General features: G+C 45.9%; 1 protein-coding gene across 4 annotated transcripts in view; it reads left to right on the top strand.

The window, feature by feature from the left end:
• ADD3 (adducin 3) overlaps positions 1–19,099 on the top strand; it is a 58,961-nt gene extending 39,862 nt beyond the window's left edge. The window contains exons 4-17 of one of the 4 annotated variants that reach the window (XM_069979798.1): positions 1,173–1,311; positions 1,641–1,685; positions 3,956–4,107; positions 5,334–5,414; positions 5,510–5,659; positions 6,722–6,865; positions 8,216–8,314; positions 10,370–10,552; positions 11,439–11,699; positions 11,900–12,019; positions 12,199–12,285; positions 13,351–13,450; positions 13,905–13,988; positions 14,916–19,099. In XM_069979798.1, the coding sequence (XP_069835899.1) occupies positions 1,173–1,311; positions 1,641–1,685; positions 3,956–4,107; positions 5,334–5,414; positions 5,510–5,659; positions 6,722–6,865; positions 8,216–8,314; positions 10,370–10,552; positions 11,439–11,699; positions 11,900–12,019; positions 12,199–12,285; positions 13,351–13,450; positions 13,905–13,988; positions 14,916–15,193 (1,923 nt within the window). In that variant the 3' untranslated portion in view covers positions 15,194–19,099. Of the gene's footprint in view, positions 1–1,172; positions 1,312–1,640; positions 1,686–3,633; positions 3,797–3,955; positions 4,108–5,333; positions 5,415–5,509; positions 5,660–6,721; positions 6,866–8,215; positions 8,315–10,369; positions 10,553–11,438; positions 11,700–11,899; positions 12,020–12,198; positions 12,286–13,350; positions 13,451–13,904; positions 13,989–14,915 lie in introns of those variants that run through there. The other 3 variants (XM_069979799.1, XM_069979800.1, XM_069979801.1) reach the window with 3 other exon arrangements.
• Positions 19,100–19,740: the final 641 nt, after the last annotated feature.

Genomic DNA, 19,740 nt, shown 5'->3' with positions numbered 1-19,740 from the left:
GTGTGGGAGGGGAGGCTGAGGGTTGTCCTCCTCTCCGTGCTGACCCATTGTGATCATTAGTGGATCCTGCGCCCCCGGCTGTAAATTAATTAAAACAAAAAAGCCGATGAATGTCTGAGAATCTGGATGACTTAAAGAACTCCAGCTCTGCAGCACAAACCAATACATTGTGACAACTATGATATCGTATGGGCCTTAGATTTGTGGGATCTGCCTTAGTGTCCCTGTCATTTAAATTTATTTTTGCAGAAATCAACAAGCGATTTTAAGAAACTCAGTAATTTTTATTAGGCAAAAAAACAAAAAGCTGTTTTGCAGCTTCCCCCCCCCCACACACACACATTGCTCCTCCCTCTGTAATGCAGACAGCTTTGCACAATAATGAGCAGATAAGAAAAGTTTAGACGAGTTCTGCTGTGTCCATTATAACCTATAGAGGGGGGAGGGGCCAAAGGGGATGAGTGAGCAGGGAGAGCAGAGAAGCAGCAGTACAGTTTGGAGACTGTCTGGGTACCTAAAATGCTGGATTCACAGGTCAGAAAGGTCAGTGCTTATCTGGGAGCTTGGTGAGAGAAGATTGCAGGATGATGTGTTTTGCAGGGCTGCTTTCTCTCTTCTCTGTGCTCCCTCATCCCCCCTCGACCCCTCCCCTCTCCATAGAACATAATGGACACAGAAATCCTTTTTATTCTGAAGTGGGGGGGGGGGGGGGGGGGGGGTAGGAAAACAGCTTTTTGGCTACAGAAGGAAACTCATTTGCTGAATAAATATTGCAGAGTTTCTTATAATCGCTTGTACTATTGATAGTTACTGATTTCTAAAAAAAAAAAAAAAAAAAGTGACATTTTGATGAGGGAAGAGGCCGTTCAATAACTTGGCTTTTTTACAGTCAGACCCTTTTAATCTCCCAGAGATAAGCGGTGAATGATTCCTTGAAGACACTCATCCCCCCTCCCCCCACTCCCCCTGTATAATGAGTAGCCAGGATGATTCACGCTGATGGTTTCCTGGACTCCTCAGCTCCCCCTGCTGGTCTAGTGTATGCACTATTGTATCTTTGCAGAAAGCAGAATTATGACTGCAGCTCTGAAGGTGAAGGAAGACACAGTGCAACCCAGCGCTAGGCTCAGCCATTTTTGCTTGCGTCCTATAATCAGTCTCTCTCTTTGCAGGCGTTTCGGGAGGATCTGGAAAGTCTCATTCAGGATCAGATGCAGAAAGGAAACAACCCCACCGGGCTCCTGGCCCTGCAGCAGATTGCCGACTATGTTATGGCCAGCTCATTCGCCGGCTTCTCCTCATCTCCTCTCAGTAAGTTTCCTGTCAGCAAGAGTTCCCCATACATGTGCTCATTGCACAGGCTGGTGCCCGGGGGGGGTTAGGGTTAGGGTTAGATTGGGGGGGCAGAACTGTGCCTGGTGGCCAGGGACGCAGTGCAGACCTCCCACCTCCAGGGGGAGACACATAACTATAGAGGCATAGGGATGATAAACACTGTTGGAGACCATTTCCATTTGCCTGCTGTAAAGGGGAGGGGGGCATTTACTTGCAAATAGTGTATTTGAGCATTCAGTGACACAGGTGAAGTACAGGGCGAGATAATCAGATTCCCATTGTCTAATATAATGTTTTGTTTGAAGATCACAGACCTTTGAGTATGAAAAGCGCCCAGCATCCGGAAGGGGGTGAATACTTTTCCATGTCGCTCTGTGTGTGTTTGTGCAAAAAAATTCTAAATCTGTGACTTTTAGGACTGAAAAAAAAACACAAGGGGGTGAATACTTCTGCAAATGACTGTATATAGGTATACAGAGAAGGGCTCCTCCTCATCATGTGTATATAGGTATACAGCACAGGCTCCTCATCATGTTTGTATATAGGTATACAGCACAGGCTCCTCATCATGTTTGTATATAGGTATACAGAGAAGGGCTCCTCCTCATCATGTTTGTATATAGGTATACAGAGCAGGCCTCCCCCTCATGTGTATATAGGTATACAGCACAGGGCTCCTCCTCATCATGTGTATATAGGTATACAGAACAGGGCTCCTCATCATGTGTATATAGGTATACAGAACAGGGCTCCTCATCATGTGTATATAGGTATACAGAGCAGGGCTCCTCCTCATCATGTGTATATAGGTATACAGCACAGGGCTCCTCCTCATCATGTGTATATAGGTATACAGAGAAGGGCTCCTCCTCATCATGTGTATATAGGTATACAGCACAGGGCTCCTCCTCATCATATGTATATAGGTATACAGCGCAGGGCTCCTCCTCATGTGTATATAGGTATACAGCACAGGCTCCTCATCATGTTTGTATATAGGTATACAGCACAGGGCTCCTCATCATGTGTGTGTATATAGGTATACAGCACAGGCTCCTCATCATGTGTATATAGGTATACAGCACAGGCTCCTCATCATGTTTGTATATAGGTATACAGCACAGGGCTCCTCATCATGTGTGTGTATATAGGTATACAGCACAGGCTCCTCATCATGTGTATATAGGTATACAGCACAGGCTCCTCATCGTGTTTGTATATAGGTATACAGAGAAGGGCTCCTCCTTATCTTGTGTATATAGGTATACAGCACAGGCTCCTCATCATGTTTGTATATAGGTATACAGCACAGGGCTCCTCATCATGTTTGTATATAGGTATACAGCGCAGTATTCCCCCTGCTCCTCATGTGTAAATAGATATACAGCGCAGGGCTCCTCCTCATCATGTGTATATAGGTATATAGCACAGGGCTCCTCCTCATCATGTGTATATAGGTATACAGCGCAGGGCTCCTCCTCGTGTGTGTATATAGGTATACGGCACAGGCTCCTCCTCATCATGTGTATATAGGTATACAGCGCAGGGCTCCTCCTCATCATGTGTATATAGGTATACAGCGCAGGGCTCCTCCTCATCATGTGTATATAGGTATACAGCGCAGGGCTCCTCCTCATCATGTGTATATAGGTATACAGCGCAGGGCTCCTCCTCATCATGTGTATATAGGTATACAGCGCAGGGCTCCTCCTCATCATGTGTATATAGGTATACAGAGCAGGCCTCCTCCTCATGTGTATATAGGTATACAGCACAGGGCTCCTCCTCATGTGTATATAGGTATACAGCACAGGGCTCCTCCTCATGTGTATATAAGTATACAGCGCAGGGCTCCTCCTCATGTGTATATAGGTATACAGCGCAGGGCTCCTCCTCATGTGTATATAGGTATACAGCGCAGGGCTCCTCCTCATCATGTGTATATAGGTATACAGCGTAGGGCTCCTCATCATGTGTATATAGGTATAAAGCGCAGGGCTCCTCCTCATGTGTATATAAGTATACAGCGCAGGGCTCAGGGCTCCTCCTCATCGTGTGTATATAGGTATACAGCGGAGGGCTCCTCCTCGTGTGTGTATATAGGTATATAGCGCAGGCCTCCTCCTCATGTGTATATAGGTATACAGAGCAGGGCACCCTCAGATAAGTTCTTGCCCTGTCTGTCAGACGTGCGGGCCCCCTGTCTGTCAGACGCCCGGGCTCCCCGGCACGCCCCTCTATAAATGTGTCCTGATGGTGACTGATAGTCGGGTACAAAGGTTTGGCGTCTGTAAACAAGCGTCAGGCTGCGCCCTGGTAATAGCAGCGGCCGGGAGCTCAGTGTGTACGGTTTCCAGCTCCCCGACCCCCTGATCTTCCTCCATCACTGCTGATCATGTGTTATGACATCTGCAGCCTATAGACAGCCAGGAGCGCCCCCTAGTGGTCACACTATCACAGGGTACAACGCTTTGGCTTCTGTCAATCCTCCTAATCAGCTTGTATATTGGTGATTCCGCCGCTGGTGTATGTCCCGCCTTCTCGCTGGCTTTGTTGGGGGCTGTGGTGGTGGTTTGGGGGGTCGTGCAGTAATTCATCTCCTATGTCTGGTATCCTCTAGGTCTGGGGATGGTGACCCCGGTGAATGACATCCACCCCGCCCTGGAAGGATTGATGGCCAAGGGAGAGAAGCTGACCCGCTGCAAGCTGGCCTCCATGTACCGCCTGGCCGATCTCTTTGGGTGGGCGCACCTATCTAACGCCTACATCACAGTGAGTAACACCACGGAATACGGGTGGGGGGGTCAGGGGTCATAGCCTGGAAACCTCATGCTCTCAGCCAATCGCAGCACCGGTGGCCACCCTCTCATTGGTTGAGCTGATTGTCACTATATGGAAACCTCCTCATCCTCTTCACCTAGGGGCCTTACAGCACTGGAGGTGTCTGCTGGGTCCTAGAGCCCTCTGTGGGTGTGGGTTCTGCAACAATCTAATGGACAGAGGGGGAAGTTTAGTGACCCGTTCTATAAACAGATTTCGCAACAATAACAGCGACTTTAAATTTCTCTCATCACTTTCTCCTAAAGTGGGTGGAGTGTAGTGAAAAGGGGCGTGGCAGATTTACCATATCATATTATGCTGCCAGTGGGCCACATTTATTTTGTCAATCTTACCCTTGTTTCAGGTTCTCATCATTTTCCACATCCCTGCTGAATAGAAGCAATTATATACAGGTCCAGAAGCTTAAAGGGGAACTCTGGAGAAAAAGGTTTTTTTAAATCAACTGGTGTCAGAAAGTTATATAGGTTTGTAATTTACTTCTGTTTAAAAAAAAAAAAAGAAAAGAAAAACACCTGTCTTCCAGTACTTATCAGCTGCTGTATGTTCTGCAGGAAGTGTTGCATTTTCTCCAGTCTGACACAGCGCTCTCTGCTGCCACCTCTGTCCATGTCAGGAACTGTCCAGAGCAGCAGCAAATCCCCATAGAAAACCTCTCCTGCTCTGGACAGTTCCTGACATGGAAAGAGGTGGCAGCAGAGAGCACTGTGTCAGACTGGAGAGAATACACCACTTCCTGCAGGACATTCAGCAGCTGATAAGTACTGGAAGACTGGAGATTTTAAATAGAAGTCATTTTGAAACCAGTTGATTTCAAAAAAGAAATCTCCAGCGTACCCCTTAAAGTTTCCTCTAACACCTGGTCCTGCTCCTACAATGCCAGAGAGGCCCACATGGTCAGGATGGGGCTTCAGCTCCTTTCCATTCACTGACAGCAATCAGAGATACTTTAGGCTAATAGCTATATATGTGTGGCTGTGTTTGTCATGGTTGGCACTGAAATCGTGCGAATATTTCACTTTCGGTGCCACGCCAGCCAAGTTGGCAAAGAGGGCGTGGCCTAAAACGTTTACCTTTCCGAATAGTAAATGGTCTCTGACTTGCGGACACAGTCGGAGTTCCTTCACCATCTCTGACATTTATTTTGTGACTTCTTGCAGGTCCGGGTCAGCAAAGAGCAGGATCACATTCTCATCATTCCCAGAGGCCTCTCCTTCTCTGAGGCCTCCGCCTCTAACCTGGTAGGTGCAGTCACGGCTTCTCTCATGGTTTCCTCCTCCTCCTCCTCCCCGTCTCCATTCCTTCTTCCTGACATCACGTTCTTTTCCTTTTGCAGGTGAAGCTGAACATCGTGGGTGAAGTGGTGGATCAGGGCTCAACCAACCTGCGCGTCGATCCATCTGGGTTCAGCCCCCACGCGGCCATCTACTCCACCCGTCCCGATGTGCGATGTGTCATCCATATACACACCCCCGCCACCGCTGCTGTGAGTGACACCGGCCCCGTATGAACTTTGGAGGGGTGTTCTGCATTGCAACCACTAGCACTAGGACCCGGCGGCTTACTGGGGTGCCTCACCACTGACGCCCCCCCTTCTGATTTTGGGATGCCCCCAACACCCTAGGAAGTAGCTGATATGTCTAGCAGAGGGGATATAGGATTACATGGTCGCCATTCAGGTGTATGACAGGGACCATCGGCTTTGATAGATATGAAAAGGTGATAGATATGAAAAGGAGATAGATAGGGAGATAGATAGGGAGATAGATAGGGAGATAGATAGGGAGATAGATAGGGAGATAGATAGGGAGATAGATAGGGAGATAGATAGGGAGATAGATAGGGAGATAGATAGGGAGATAGATAGGGAGATAGATAGGGAGATAGATAGGGAGATAGATAGGGAGATAGATAGGGAGATAGATAGGGAGATAGATAGGGAGATAGATAGGGAGATAGATAGGGAGATAGATAGGGAGATAGATAGGGAGATAGATAGGGAGATAGATAGATAGGATGGAGAGGAACTAGATGGATCCATAGATCTCTTATGATGGTCTCTAGCCATACATATATCCTAATAGCACCAGAGGTGGGTTCTGTAAAGGGTTTCATATTTTTCCTATATTATAATGTTATGTAGTTTCCTTATATACCTGCATCAGTTATCAGGATCTCTGCTTGCTGTCACTCAGTAGGAATGGTCCTCATCTGCTTCCCATAGTCTTGGTCATGTGACGCGCCCCAATGCCAGTACGGATATCAGGTGTCTGGTATCACATGACCAGGGCTGATGAAAAGCATCAATTGGAAGTCAATAATGAAGATTCCTATTCACTGACTGCAAGCAGAGTGCAAAAACGCAGTGTGAACCTAGTCTAACCCAATAGGAGCAAACAGGTCCTGACTTTGTCCTCATGTGAATGTAGCCTACCAGTGCAGTAATGTCAGATACATATATATATATATATATATATATATATATATATATATATACATACACACACACACACTCTCATACTCATCCTTCTCTTCCTCTGCTCGTCAGGTCTCCTCCATGAAGTGCGGAATCCTGCCCATCTCCCAGGAGGCCTTGCTGCTGGGTGACGTGGCGTACTACAACTACCAGGGTTCTCTGGACGAGCAGCAGGAGAGGATCCAGCTGCAGAAAGTTCTGGGGCCCAGCTCTAAGGTAACAACTACTACTTACTCTATGTGGATACAGTAACACTGTTTGCTGTCAGTGTATGGAAACCTGGCTGATATCTTGTCCTGACCTGATACATCTCACAGCTGCGGGTTTGTTAGGCCGGGTTCATAGACATCCAGTATATCCGGTAGCTTGTATACAGCTTACAGCTTCTAGAAAAGTAATCTCCAATCTATGATGCAAAACTACAACTTCCAGCCGAAGGCTGTCAGGGCATGCTGGGAGTTGTAGTTTGGCTACAGGTTTGGGGAATTCCACAGAAAACCCAATTAGATATACGAGGGGGTAACGTCCTCCACGCCGATATACACACTCCTGTGCTACTATAAAGCAACAAATTTAATTCATAACAAAGTAAGCACTTAGGAACTAAAACATAACTTTTAATCAAGACAAGAATAAAAAAGAAAGGTATATATAGCTCAAATAAATAGAATCACCAATCTGAATCAAAATCACCGTACTTAGGAAAATAACAGTGTAAATGTAGAAACAACGGAACTTATTAGAAGGGAAACACACGAGAGGACAAGGTGCACTCTGTCCACTCCTAGATTGTGATACTTTCCCTACCTTTTGGGGTGACCCACCTCCTTAAAAGGGTGGCCCCAACCACGATGACGTTCCCTTCCCTCCTCTAAGTGCAGGACAAGACACAAACAAACACAAAATGTGAATCACACAAAATGGGGTACCACACCAAACCAATATTCAAAAAAAGGGAATCCAACGCGTTTCACCTGTACAAATAATAACAGGATCATCAGGGATATAGTGGTGTACAACAAACAATAACAACAAAAGAAAATGTAGTGCGATAGATGTACAGCACAAAACCACCTGCACCACCTCCGGTGGATTGCTGGATAATGCTGAGGAGTAACTCAGTGACACATGTGTGTCTCAGAATACACATGGGATGATGCCAGTACTAGTAATCAGGACAATAGAAATCCTAAGTATTACAGCAAGTGAATACCACCAATAGGACTCTTGGGAGTCAGTACCCAAATGCCAGGATATAGCAGAAAATAGTCATTTACATGAATGTGACAGGCATGCTAAGATACAATATATTGTTTGCAATTAGCCCAGTCAAGCAGCTGATGGCTGCATCCTACTATCACTGGATTATTAAATGCTCAATAGCACAAAAGCACAAAGTATACATGTGTCTGAAAACCAGCAATACTTATCAATAGCGTCCCGATGGTGGAACAGGCATCCTGTTGCAGATGTTCAGTGCACTCCTAAGGTGGTAGGTGCCAGGATGTAATGCCCCTACAGGTTTGGGGACACTTATACATGGAGGCTTCTCCTTTCCCTCTGCAGGTGTTGGTGCTCCGGAATCACGGGGTGATGGCTCTGGGGGAAACCGTGGAGGAAGCGTTCCATTACATCTTCAACGTGCAGCTGGCCTGTGAGGTCCAGGTAACGGCCGCCGATCACTCACCACACTATCACTTCTCTGACCTCGGTTACTACTCGTCATATACTCAGTAGACCTCCAGAGCTGTATTCATTATGCTGCCAGTTTCCTCGGAGGACCCCGCTGCTTTGTCCCCTTCATTATCTGAGCACAATATGGGAGTATAGAGGTGACCGTTGTCTGTAGAAAATGCTACGACTCAAGGACACATTGCAGAGATTCCTGCTGGACGCTTTTTCCCCTTTCAGTCTGGACAGAAGAGATTTTGCAGAATGTCCTGTAAGACGTTAAGAAATTTTAAAGGAGTAGGTCACCAAACATGTTTTCTTTCAAATCAACTGATGCAAGAGATTTATAATTTACTCCAATAAAAGAATCTCCAGTCTTCCAGTACTTATCAGCTGCTGTATGTCCTGCAGGAAGTGGTGTATTCTCTCCACTCCATGTCAGGAACTATCCAGAGCAGCAGCAAATCCCCATAGAAAACCTCTCCTGCTCTGTACAATTCCTGACATGGACAGAGGTGGCAGCAGAGAGCACTGTGTCAGACTGGAAAGAATACACCACTTCCTGCAGGACATACAGCAGCTGATAAGTACTGAAAGACCTGAGATTTTTTTGTAGAAGTAAATTACCAGCCTCTGGCACTTTCTGACACCAGTTGATTTGAAAGAAAAAACTTCCTCTTTAATAAATAGCATGTACTCTCATGACCCCTCCCTTCAGGGGCTCTTTACCCTTAGGGTATAAACACACACACCGTATATGCATCGTATTTACTGCTGCGATACGCAGCAAATACGCAACAAATACGCAGCAGATTAGATCTAAATAAGTGAACACCGCATCAAATCTGCACCATCAAATCTGCTGCATATTTGCTGCGTATACGGTGTGTGTGTTTGTACCCTTACTCTCTTCCAGGCTTATATGATTGAGGGTCTGTCCACAGGCCGGGCCTGGTTACTCCTGTACACTTGTATGGGAGCCAACGGTTTCTGTGTCTGTCTGTGGATGGCGCTGTTCTCAGCAGTGTTCACTATGTAGTAGGAGGGCCAAGTGCTACTCTCAGGATCACTTATTTCGCTTGGGAGCCCCTTTTAGGGGTACTCCACTCACAAATAACTTTTGATATGTTGCTGTCCATCATGAGACTAACAATTCCTTCCATACTTGTTATTATCTATTCAGTCTCCTATTACTAATGGTGTAATCCGAAGCAGGAATCACTGAATACTGAACCTGTACTGCCTGGGTCAAACTGCAGCAAAGAATATATGCGAGGAGGACCCCTTTAAGGTTACACACTACACAATTATTAGACAAATAAGTGACAACTATGTGTTAAAGGGGTATTCCACTCAAACATACCTTTTGATATGTTGCTGCCCATGGTGAGACTATAAATTCCTTCCATTCTTGTTATTATCTATTTAGTCTCCTTCCTCCAGTTCTCAGCTGCTGCTGTTATCTACTGAAGACATAAAAATGTGTGAGAGTTTTTCTCTCTGTCCCCCCCCCCCCCCTTTGAGATGGCTAATGTAAACAAGCCCCTTGGCAGGCTGTATCTGCAATATTGTAGCCCAGATTAACCCTCCCAGCATTACAAAGAAGCTACAGTGTTTACATCAGCCGTCTAAGATGGGGCGGGGGAGATAGAGAGAAAAGCTCACACACAGATTTTTGTGTCCTCTGCAAAAAGCAGCAGCTGAGAACTGGAGGAAGGAGACTGAATAGATAATAACGAGTATGGAAGGAATTGTTAGTCTCACCATGGGCAGCAACATGTCTTAAGGTATGTTTGAGTGGAATACCCCTTTAACACATAATTGTCACTTATTTGTCTAATAATTGTGTTGTGTGTAACCTTAAAGGGGTCCTCCTCCCATATATTCTTTGCTGCAGTTTGCCCCAGGCAGTACAGGTTCAGTATTCAGTCATTCCTGCTCCGTGCCTGGGATTACACCATTAGTCTCTGGATGCAGCAGGACTGCCATTATGGGAGAGTCCTGCTTTCTGGGGTTCTCTCTGCTCCACTCATGTTCTGTTTTTTGCAGGTACATGCCCTGGCCGGGGCTGGAGGCATCAACAACCTCCTAATGTTAGACCTGGAGAAGTATAAGCCCCTCACACATTCCTTGGCCGCAGGTGGCGGGGGAGGGGTGAACATGGAAGGACAGCACAAGTGGAAAGTTGGGGAGCTGGAGTTTGAGTCTCTGATGAGAATGCTGGACAATCTGGTAAATATCCCATCATGTCATGTTTCCTATGAGCAGGTTAGAAGCATCCCTGTGCACTATATGGACATATCAGCAGGTTAGAAGCATCCCTGTGCACTATATGGACATATCAGCAGGTTAGAGATGTCTAACCTGCTAAGTGTTTCTCTTGCAGGGGCTTTTATGAACTAGGACAAGCACAGGGGCCCAAAGGAATTACAATTCATTTTTAGATACGGTTCGGTTAGCTTTCAATTTATTTTGCAGCACAGCACCATCTAGTGGCTGTTATGTAGTACTGCAACTGGGCTGCAACTACAACGGATGGGTTTAAATGGGTACAAAAATTGTTCTTTCAAATCAGCTGGTTTCAGAAAGTTATTTTACAAACCTTCAGTCTTCCAGTACTAAAGTGCTGTATTCTCTCCAGCCTGACACAGTTGGTCTTTGCTGCCGCATCTGTCTGTCTGTCAGAAGTAAATTGAAGTAATTTACAAATCTCTAACTTTCTGAAACCTGTTGATTTGAAAGGGAAAAAAAATTCTCTGGAGTGGTTGTTGCCAACTCCACAGGATAAGGTATAGCAAGCTGATCTGTGGGTGTCCATCTGCTGGTTACCCCACTGATGCATTGTTATTACCTATCCTGTAGATGTGGGATAACTTTTTGGCGTTGGGAACACCCCTCTGATTTTGCACATTTTTATGGATTCCGTCCTTATTTGTATTTCTGCCTTTTTCTTCTACCTCATTTCATAATCATTTTATTATTGCTGTATTCATAATCTCACAGCACCATCTAGTGGCCATTAGGCAGAACTGCTCTTCAGTATCAGTAAATGCAGCTTTTCTTATTTATGGAAGCAGCTTTAGCTCCGGTCACAATACACTCTCTGCTTTCCCTGCAGGGGTACAGGACGGGGTACGCGTACCGGCAGCCATTGACACGAGAGAAGCCGCGTCACAAGAGCGAGGTGGAAATCCCCGCCACTGTCACAGCCTTCTCCTTTGAAGATGAGCAGGGGATGCCACGTTCTCCGCTAAAGTACCTGGCACAGAAGCAGCAGAGGGAGAAGACGCGTTGGCTTAACACTCCTAACACGTACTTAAGAGTCCACGTCCCTGAGGAATCTATGAATGGAGAGATGAGTCCGAGAACAAAGATCATGGTGAGACCTGTGGGGTCTTCTGGCTGCTTCTGTGCAATCTAGGGGGGGGGATCACTAAACTCTCCATATACCTCTATATCCTGTGGTTTTGGAATTGCATTCATGAATCAATAAGATGAGGATGGTGGGGGAGGATTATCAGAGCTTTTGGTGTAATATCTGTCCCCTCCCTGATCCTTCTGTCCTTCCTTTCTTTGCAGTGGATGAAAGCCGAGGAGCTCAACAAAAATTCCAGCGGTTGTCCCATCAAAATAGAAGATCCCAACCAGTTTGTTCCATTAAACACCAACCCGACAGATGTTCTGCAGAAGAGAAACAAGGTGATTGCAGGGTGATGGACTCTGCTGCCCCATAAGGTTACTCCACCTATGGCTCTTCAGCTGATGAGAGTTGTAGTTCTGCAACAGCTTAAATGCCACAGCTTGCATCTCATGGTGATGGAGAGATAAGAGAACTATTACTGGTTCATGTGTTTTATCTACTTGTTACTTTCTTGTAGATCCGGGAGCAAAATCGGTACGATCTAAAGACGGCCGGACCACAGTCACAAGTGCTGGCAGGGATTGTGGTGGAAAAGCCGCCTCCTGTAAGTATCTAGATTCAGTTTTACCATATAGTGTACCAAAAGTTTTTTCAACTTCTGACATGAAATGGAGACACTAGGATGGGGCAAGTGACCTCTTTAGGTTGGGGCGGGGGAGGTGACGTCTCTAGGTCTGGGTGGGGGAGGTGACGTCTCTAGGTCGGGGCGGGGGAGGTGATGTCTCTAGGTCGGGGCGGGGGAGGCGACGTCTCTAGGTTGGGGCGGGGGAGGCGACGTCTCTAGGTTGGGGCGGGGGAGGCGACGTCTCTAGGTTGGGGCGGGGGAGGCGACGTCTCTAGGTTGGGGCGGGGGAGGCGACGTCTCTAGGTTGGGGCGGGGGAGGCGACGTCTCTAGGTTGGGGCGGGGGAGGCGACGTCTCTAGGTTGGGGCGGGGGAGGCGACGTCTCTAGGTTGGGGCGGGGGAGGCGACGTCTCTAGGTTAGGGCAGGCATCGTGATGTCACTAGGTTAGGGGCAGGTACAGTGACATCTGGTTTGGGACTGATGATGTCATGAGGTTGGAGTCAAGTACGGTGACGTCATTAAGTTGGGGCAGGTAAGGGGACGTCACTAGTTTGGAGTCAGGTAAGGTGATGTCACTAGATTGGGGACTGGTGAGGGGACGTCTGTAGGTTGGGACGGGTGAGGGGACGTCTGTAGGTTGGGACGGGTGAGGGGACGTCTGTAGGTTGGGACGGGTGAGGGGACGTCTGTAGGTTGGGACGGGTGAGGGGACGTCTGTAGGTTGGGACGGGTGAGGGGACGTCTGTAGGTTGGGACGGGTGAGGGGACGTCTGTAGGTTGGGACGGGTGAGGGGACGTCTGTAGGTTGGGACGGGTGAGGGGACGTCTGTAGGTTGGGACGGGTGAGGGGACGTCTGTAGGTTGGGACGGGTGAGGGGACGTCTGTAGGTTGGGACGGGTGAGGGGACGTCTGTAGGTTGGGACGGGTGAGGGGACGTCTGTAGGTTGGGACGGGTGAGGGGACGTCTGTAGGTTGGGGCGGGTAATAATAGACTGTGATCTAGATCCGGATTTCCTCATCGTCTCTTGTTCCCTCTCCTGAAGATGACGCACTTTGAAGAGGATGAGAATGCGCCTCCTCCCCCGCCAAATCCATTCAGCCAGTTACTAGTGGAGGAGAAAGGAGGCGAAAACGGGACACAAGGTGAGCTGACCCACAAACGTCTGGTGACAATCTGCAGCTGCTCTGCTGCCCTGTAACGCCCTCATCTTTTCCATATTCATCCACATTGTGCATGAATTAACCCCTTACAGCTCATGTAACTCCCATCCAGGCCTCAGGTCAGACATGCATATCATTCTTTAGAGCTTTAGTTAGTCCCTACTGCAGGTGCTGTGTAATGTAACTTACGGCACCTCTTGTTATGGTGGAAAAACCCTTTAAGAGTTCTGGTTCCCCCCAATGCAAACAGCTAATTGTGGAAAGATCCCGCAGCCGGAGCGCCTCACAGATGAAGATGGTCTGAGGGGGTCTCTTCTTTGTGTCTTGTGGACCACAGAAACCGACACACAGGATCTGGTGCTCTCATTGCATGTTTCCATCTCTTTAACACTGTGCACTCTCTCTGCATGTAAACTAACCCAGTTTAACCCCACAGATGCTGAGCATGATCTAATGTCAGAAGACGACTCTTCTGCCCCAGTAACTCAGTCCCCACCCCCGACGCCAGTAAGCTCCACAGGTATTGTACCTAATACGCTCTGCAAATCCCATCTGGTGCGCTGCAAACCCAGGATTAGATAACATGGCCACTTTCTTCCATAAACAGCGCCGTACTTGTCCAAAGGTGCTTAGTGGTATTGCAGCTTGGCTTCATTTACTTTTATATTGCAGCACAATTAGCTGCAATATGACACACAACCTGTGCTCAGGTGTGTGGCGGTGGAAGAAAGCAGCCATGTTCTTTAGTCCTGTATAAACCCATTTAAAGGGGAATTTCTCAATATTTAGTTCATTTGGTGACTGCACCCATATACATCATCCTCATTCATGGACACACCCGGTGTCAGAAACTACATGTGCCCTGTGCAGTTATCAATCAGCTTTATTGATAAGGTCCTAGATTATGCAACAATCTTCATTCTGATATAAGGGTATTACATGTTTAAGGGGTTCTCCAGGCTTAGAAAAACATAACCGCTTTCTTCTAGAAACTGTGTCACTCCTGTCCTCAGTTTGGGTGTAGGGGTTCCTGCCCAGTTCCATTGAAGTGAATAGAGCTGAATTGTAATACCACACGCAACCTGAGGACAGGGGTGGCGCTGTTTTTGCAAGAAAGTAGCTGTACTTTTTCTAATGCTGCATACCCCCTTTAAAGGATTAGAAAAACAGTGCTGCACTTGTCCATAGGTTGTGTCTGGTATTGCAGATTCATGTGATTGTGGCTGAGCTGCAATACCATTCTCAACCTAGAATAAGGGTGGCACTGTTTTTGAGTAAGGACTGAAATCTGTCAGTCTCAATGTGGGCTGTCATGTGGCCTGTCCTGGTTCAGATCCCCACATTGCTTGCTCAGGGTGTGTGATCTCTGCAGGACCCTAAGGTTTGGGGGAGGGAGGGGGGGGTGTTGTTCTCTTCCTGTACTAACGTTACATTTCCTACCTCTCAGAGCTCCTCGAGGATTCAGTGTTTCAGAAAGACTCCCCCATCGTGTTGAATGGCAAAGATGGCGGAAAACATGATACAGAGGAAGACCTGACCCTCCGCGTCAGCCAGCTGAACATGGGGGACAACATAGAGATCACTTTGCGGAGCACCGAGAAGTTCATTGAAGGGGAGCTGACCCCCGAAGGGTCTCCCTCCAAATCCCCCAACAAGAAGAAGAAGAAGTTCCGCACCCCGTCCTTCCTGAAGAAGAACAAAAAGAAGGATAAGCTGGAGGCATAACCCTCGCACGGCGGGAATCGGGGGGCTTGATAGGTGAAACCAGTTTCATGCTGGAGGGGGCGCTGTTCTCTTCTGGGACATTGGGGTTTCCAGAACGCAGCCATTCTCCCGCTCTCCTCTCTGTGTTTGGTGTACAAAGCCGTCACCTCCAGCAGCCACCATGAGCTTCCACCTGTCTGTAGGGGGCGCTGGCGGAAGCTCAGTCCCCTCCCCCTCCCCATCCTGGACTATTGCAGAACCAGCTCGTAAATTTTTGTGCATTTTACTTTTATTTCATTTTTTATGCTACAAAAGAGACAGGTAAAAAAACACAATTTTTTTTTATTTTATTTTACACATTTCAAGTTATTTTCTAGAGAATCACCATGACGCACACAATAAAGATGGCGGTGTGCGCCACATACACTATATATGCACCCGGCCGGATCTAACGCGTTGCTTTCAGGGGAAGGTTTTTTGTGAATTTTTTTTTTTACGCAGCTGGAATAGTGTAAACTGGAATATGTCATCTCCCTGTATATGATTGTATTGTGTGAGCGCAGGCCCGACGCGGCAGGGGAAGGGCATGGGCGGCCGGGTCTGCGGTCACCACCACAGATATAGCTGAGTTGCCTCCTTCATCTCTGAGGATCAATAATGCTGCACCATATAGCACGGCAGGGTACAACACACGCTCCTGGCTGAATCTCCTGACTATCCACCACATATTTTTATCAATAACTTAAGAAGCAGCTGAAAATGTAGGCATTACTTTCCAGGGAGAAGTAGAATGAATTTTTAAAAATTTATTTTGAATTTTTTTTTAAATTGCCAAATGTATTTAACTATATGCTGCCAAAGGGCTTCTCAAAAAAAATATATATATTTTTTTTTTTTGCACAAGCGGGAACAGGAGGAAGTGTTATTACTGGTGTTACAGAGTGGTGGCGTGAAATTATTTTAATTTTTTTAAAGTTTTTTTTTCACGTGTGCTGTGGATTATTTTAAACCAGAAATCATTTAAATTTCAATATGGCTTAAAAAAATAATTTATGTCCAAAATCTAATTTTGCAGAATACCACTCAGGCCTTATAGAAAAAAAAAACGTATATATATAAATGTGACCTATATCCCGATCTGAGCAAATAGAATCATTTACAGCTTGAACCAAACCCAGGAATAAATACAAAGTGCTTGTTCAGAAGTTAAAAAAAAATTCCTGAAAAGATTCCTGAAAATAAATATTTTTATAATAATTTGCAGAGAATTTTAATTTGGTTTTAGAAATAAATTTAAAGAAGAATCTATTTTTTTCCATAGATTATTTTAATTCCTGTAGAAGAGAGAAAAGATTTTAAAACTTTAAGATTTTTGGATACTGCGGTGACTTAGAGTTTGGGCCGGTGGTTGGCGCTGAGGGGGGGGGGGGGGGGGTCTGCGTGGTCGCTGATTGTACAGTGTGGATATGTATGATATATGTAGGTAGGATATTGTAGGATGTAGAGAGGAGGCGACATGTGTTTTTTTTTGTTTTTTTTTTGTTTATTAAGGGTCAGTGATGTGAATGTAAAGGCCGGTGTCAGGTAGGTGCAATGAGACTGTAAAGGTGGCCATATACAAGCGATGGCTGACAGCCGGCTCTCCCGAGATCCCCCCTATACACATGTGCATGTATTCTCAATGGGGAGAGAGGAGAAGCTGCTGCCAGACTCCTTGTATGGCAACTTATCTCCCTGGGAACAAAAGGATGATGCAGTTAAAGTGAAAAATGCCTGAAGTTTTCTCCTCTGACGTGTTTATTCAGGGGAGGGTTGGGAGACCACTGTACATGTCAGATGGTTGGAGGGGAGACCACTGTACATGTCAGATGGTTGGACGGGAGACCCCTGTACATGTCAGATGGTTGGAGGGGAGACCCCTGTACATGTCAGATGGTTGGAGGGGAGACCCCTGTACATGTCAGATGGTTGGACGGGAGACCCCTGTACATGTCAGATGGTTGGAGGGGAGATCCCTGTACATGTCAGATGGTTGGAGGGGAGACCCCTGTACATGTCAGATGGTTGGAGGGGAGACCACTGTACATGTCAGCTGGTTGGACGGGAGACCCCTGTACATGTCAGATGGTTGGACGGTCCCACCAAAATTAGGTTTGGCTGACACATGTCTGTGTATTGGGGCCTTAACCTGTCACTTTGTAAAAAGTTCTGATTGGTCGGGATGTCATCAGGGTGTTGAGCCCGACCCAATCCCTTCCGGCTCCAACACTAACCGGTCCAGCGGATGTTACCCAGGAGCGGCGCTCGCCCTCACCCCCTCCATAGGCAGCTCGGCCTCCATTGTCCTCCGGTTTATTTTTGTTACAAGGTTTTTGTTTTCTCAATCAGCTGTTACTTCTCAAGGTGATAGTGCAAGTCCGCCAGCTCCGAAATATGACATAAAGAATCCCCCCCTCCATTATTAGACCCCCAGTGATCTGTAACCCCAGAACTACTGATGGTGGAGACGTCACTGCGGCCATTTCCCTTGTATCACTAGTATAATAACCACCTGATCTCATCATCTGCCTTATCATCCACCTTTATTTACACCGCACTTCTTAAATGGGAGAATTTTAGTCTTCATTTTAATTACAATTTTATTATATTGTGTAGGGTTAAAAAAAAATCCAATTTATTTTCTTACATTTCTTTTTTTTTTTCCTTTATTTTTCTTCATTTTTTCTTTTTCAAATTCTTCTCAATTTCAACTTTCTAAAATTTTATTTATACCTTTTTTTTTAACTTTTCAAATTTATTTTCTTTTAAATTTACTATTTTTTTCAATTTAACTTAGCAGTTTTCCTTTTACTTTTAATTCCCCCTTTATTTTTTTTCCTCCAATTTTTATTTTATTTTATTCATTTGCATTGCTTTAATCCTTTTAAATCAGTATTTTTTAACCTGTGACCCTCCAACTCCAACTGCCTAAGCTTTGCCCAGGTGTGATGGGAACTGTAGTTTTGCAAGAGCAGGAGGGTCAAAGATTCCCCATCCCTGTGCTGAAGAATCGCAGTTGGACTGTCAGGGCATGCTGGGAGTTGTAGTTTTGCAGCTTCTGGAGAGACCCAGGGGTAGGGAACCTCGGCTCTCCGGCTGTTGCAAAACTACAACGCCCATCATACCTGGACAGCTAAAGCTTTGGCTGTCCAGGCATGCTGGGAGTTGTAGTTTTGCACAAGCTAGAGAGCCACAGGTTGGCAAACACTATCCTAAATGTATAGGTAACCCAAGACAGGTGTGAAGAATGCGCAGCTGCGCTGAGTTGTATGAATTGTTTCCTATTAAGCGATATTGAGAAATATTGCAAAAAACAAATCCCTTGTTCTCTCATTGTGCGTCATCTGGATCCAGACTGGACAAACCAATATTACTTGTAAGATAAGCACGAAAAAAAAAAAAAAAATTTCCTACGTGCAAATCTCCAGGACTCCTATGTTTTCTGTCGGATGCCTTTTACGTTGCTTTATCTCATTTGTGTTTTTTATGCGTTTTTTTTTTATTTTTTTGTTGTATTACAACAGTAGGAACGAGAGTCTGTGAACTATGCTACACATAACAACCTGTTTTCTAAATAATAAAATGTATACAGAAATGTCTATATAAAGTATATCTATATGTATGCAATGTGCAGAAGGATTTTTTTGTAAGAAGCGGTCTCCTGCTCTATGCACCTTCCCCTCCCCCCATGCAGATGCCTCTATATACTCGCTTCAGCGTACACAATGAGCCATTCTGAGAATCTGTCCTGTGGAAATATATATACCTTACCCTGGAAATTGCTGATAGTTGTATCGCTAATTCATGTCCGATCACAAATAAACAGTATTTTAAGTAGATGAATTTTTGTAATTTCACCTTTTTAATAAAGAGGAGTTAATCTTGGAATTGGCAGAGATTTTGTATTTTTTTTTTTTTTTTTTGCTTTCATGTAGATTGATGGACTGTGACTTTATAAACACTTGGTAGATGTAACTATGAGATGATGTCGCAGCAAATATATGAAAAGCGCAGAATCGTGTAGTCTAAAACTCCAGTGTAGACAATGCTCTGTGAGCTTCAGACTGATACATTGTACATAGTTAGTCCTGCTCCCAGCTGTATCCAGTGTAGACAATGCTCTGTGAGCTCCAGACTGATACATTGTACATAGCTAGTCCTGCTCTCAGCTGTATCCAGGGTAGACAATGCTCTGTGAGCTTCACTGATACATTGTACATAGCTAGTCCTGCTCCCAGCTGTATCCAGTGTAGACAATGCTCTGTGAGCTCTACAGCCTGGACTCGAGACTGATACATTGTACATAGCTAGTTCTGGGCTCAGCTGTATCCAGTGCAGACAATGCTCTGTAAGCTCTACAGCAGTGCTTCTCAATTCCAGTCCTCAGGCCTCACCAACAGGTCATGTTTTGAGGATTTCCTTAGTATTTCACAGGTGATATAATTATAGTCAGTGCATCAGGTATTAGCACAGGAGTTCTCTGTATGGGATATTCTCAAAACATGACCTGTTGGTGAGGCCTGAGGACT

This window comes from Dendropsophus ebraccatus, chromosome 8 (assembly GCF_027789765.1).
Source record: "Dendropsophus ebraccatus isolate aDenEbr1 chromosome 8, aDenEbr1.pat, whole genome shotgun sequence".
In the NCBI taxonomy this organism is placed as follows: Eukaryota; Metazoa; Chordata; class Amphibia; order Anura; family Hylidae; genus Dendropsophus; species Dendropsophus ebraccatus.
Note: the sequence above shows the minus strand (reverse complement) of the source record. Positions and strands in the feature narration are given on the sequence as shown.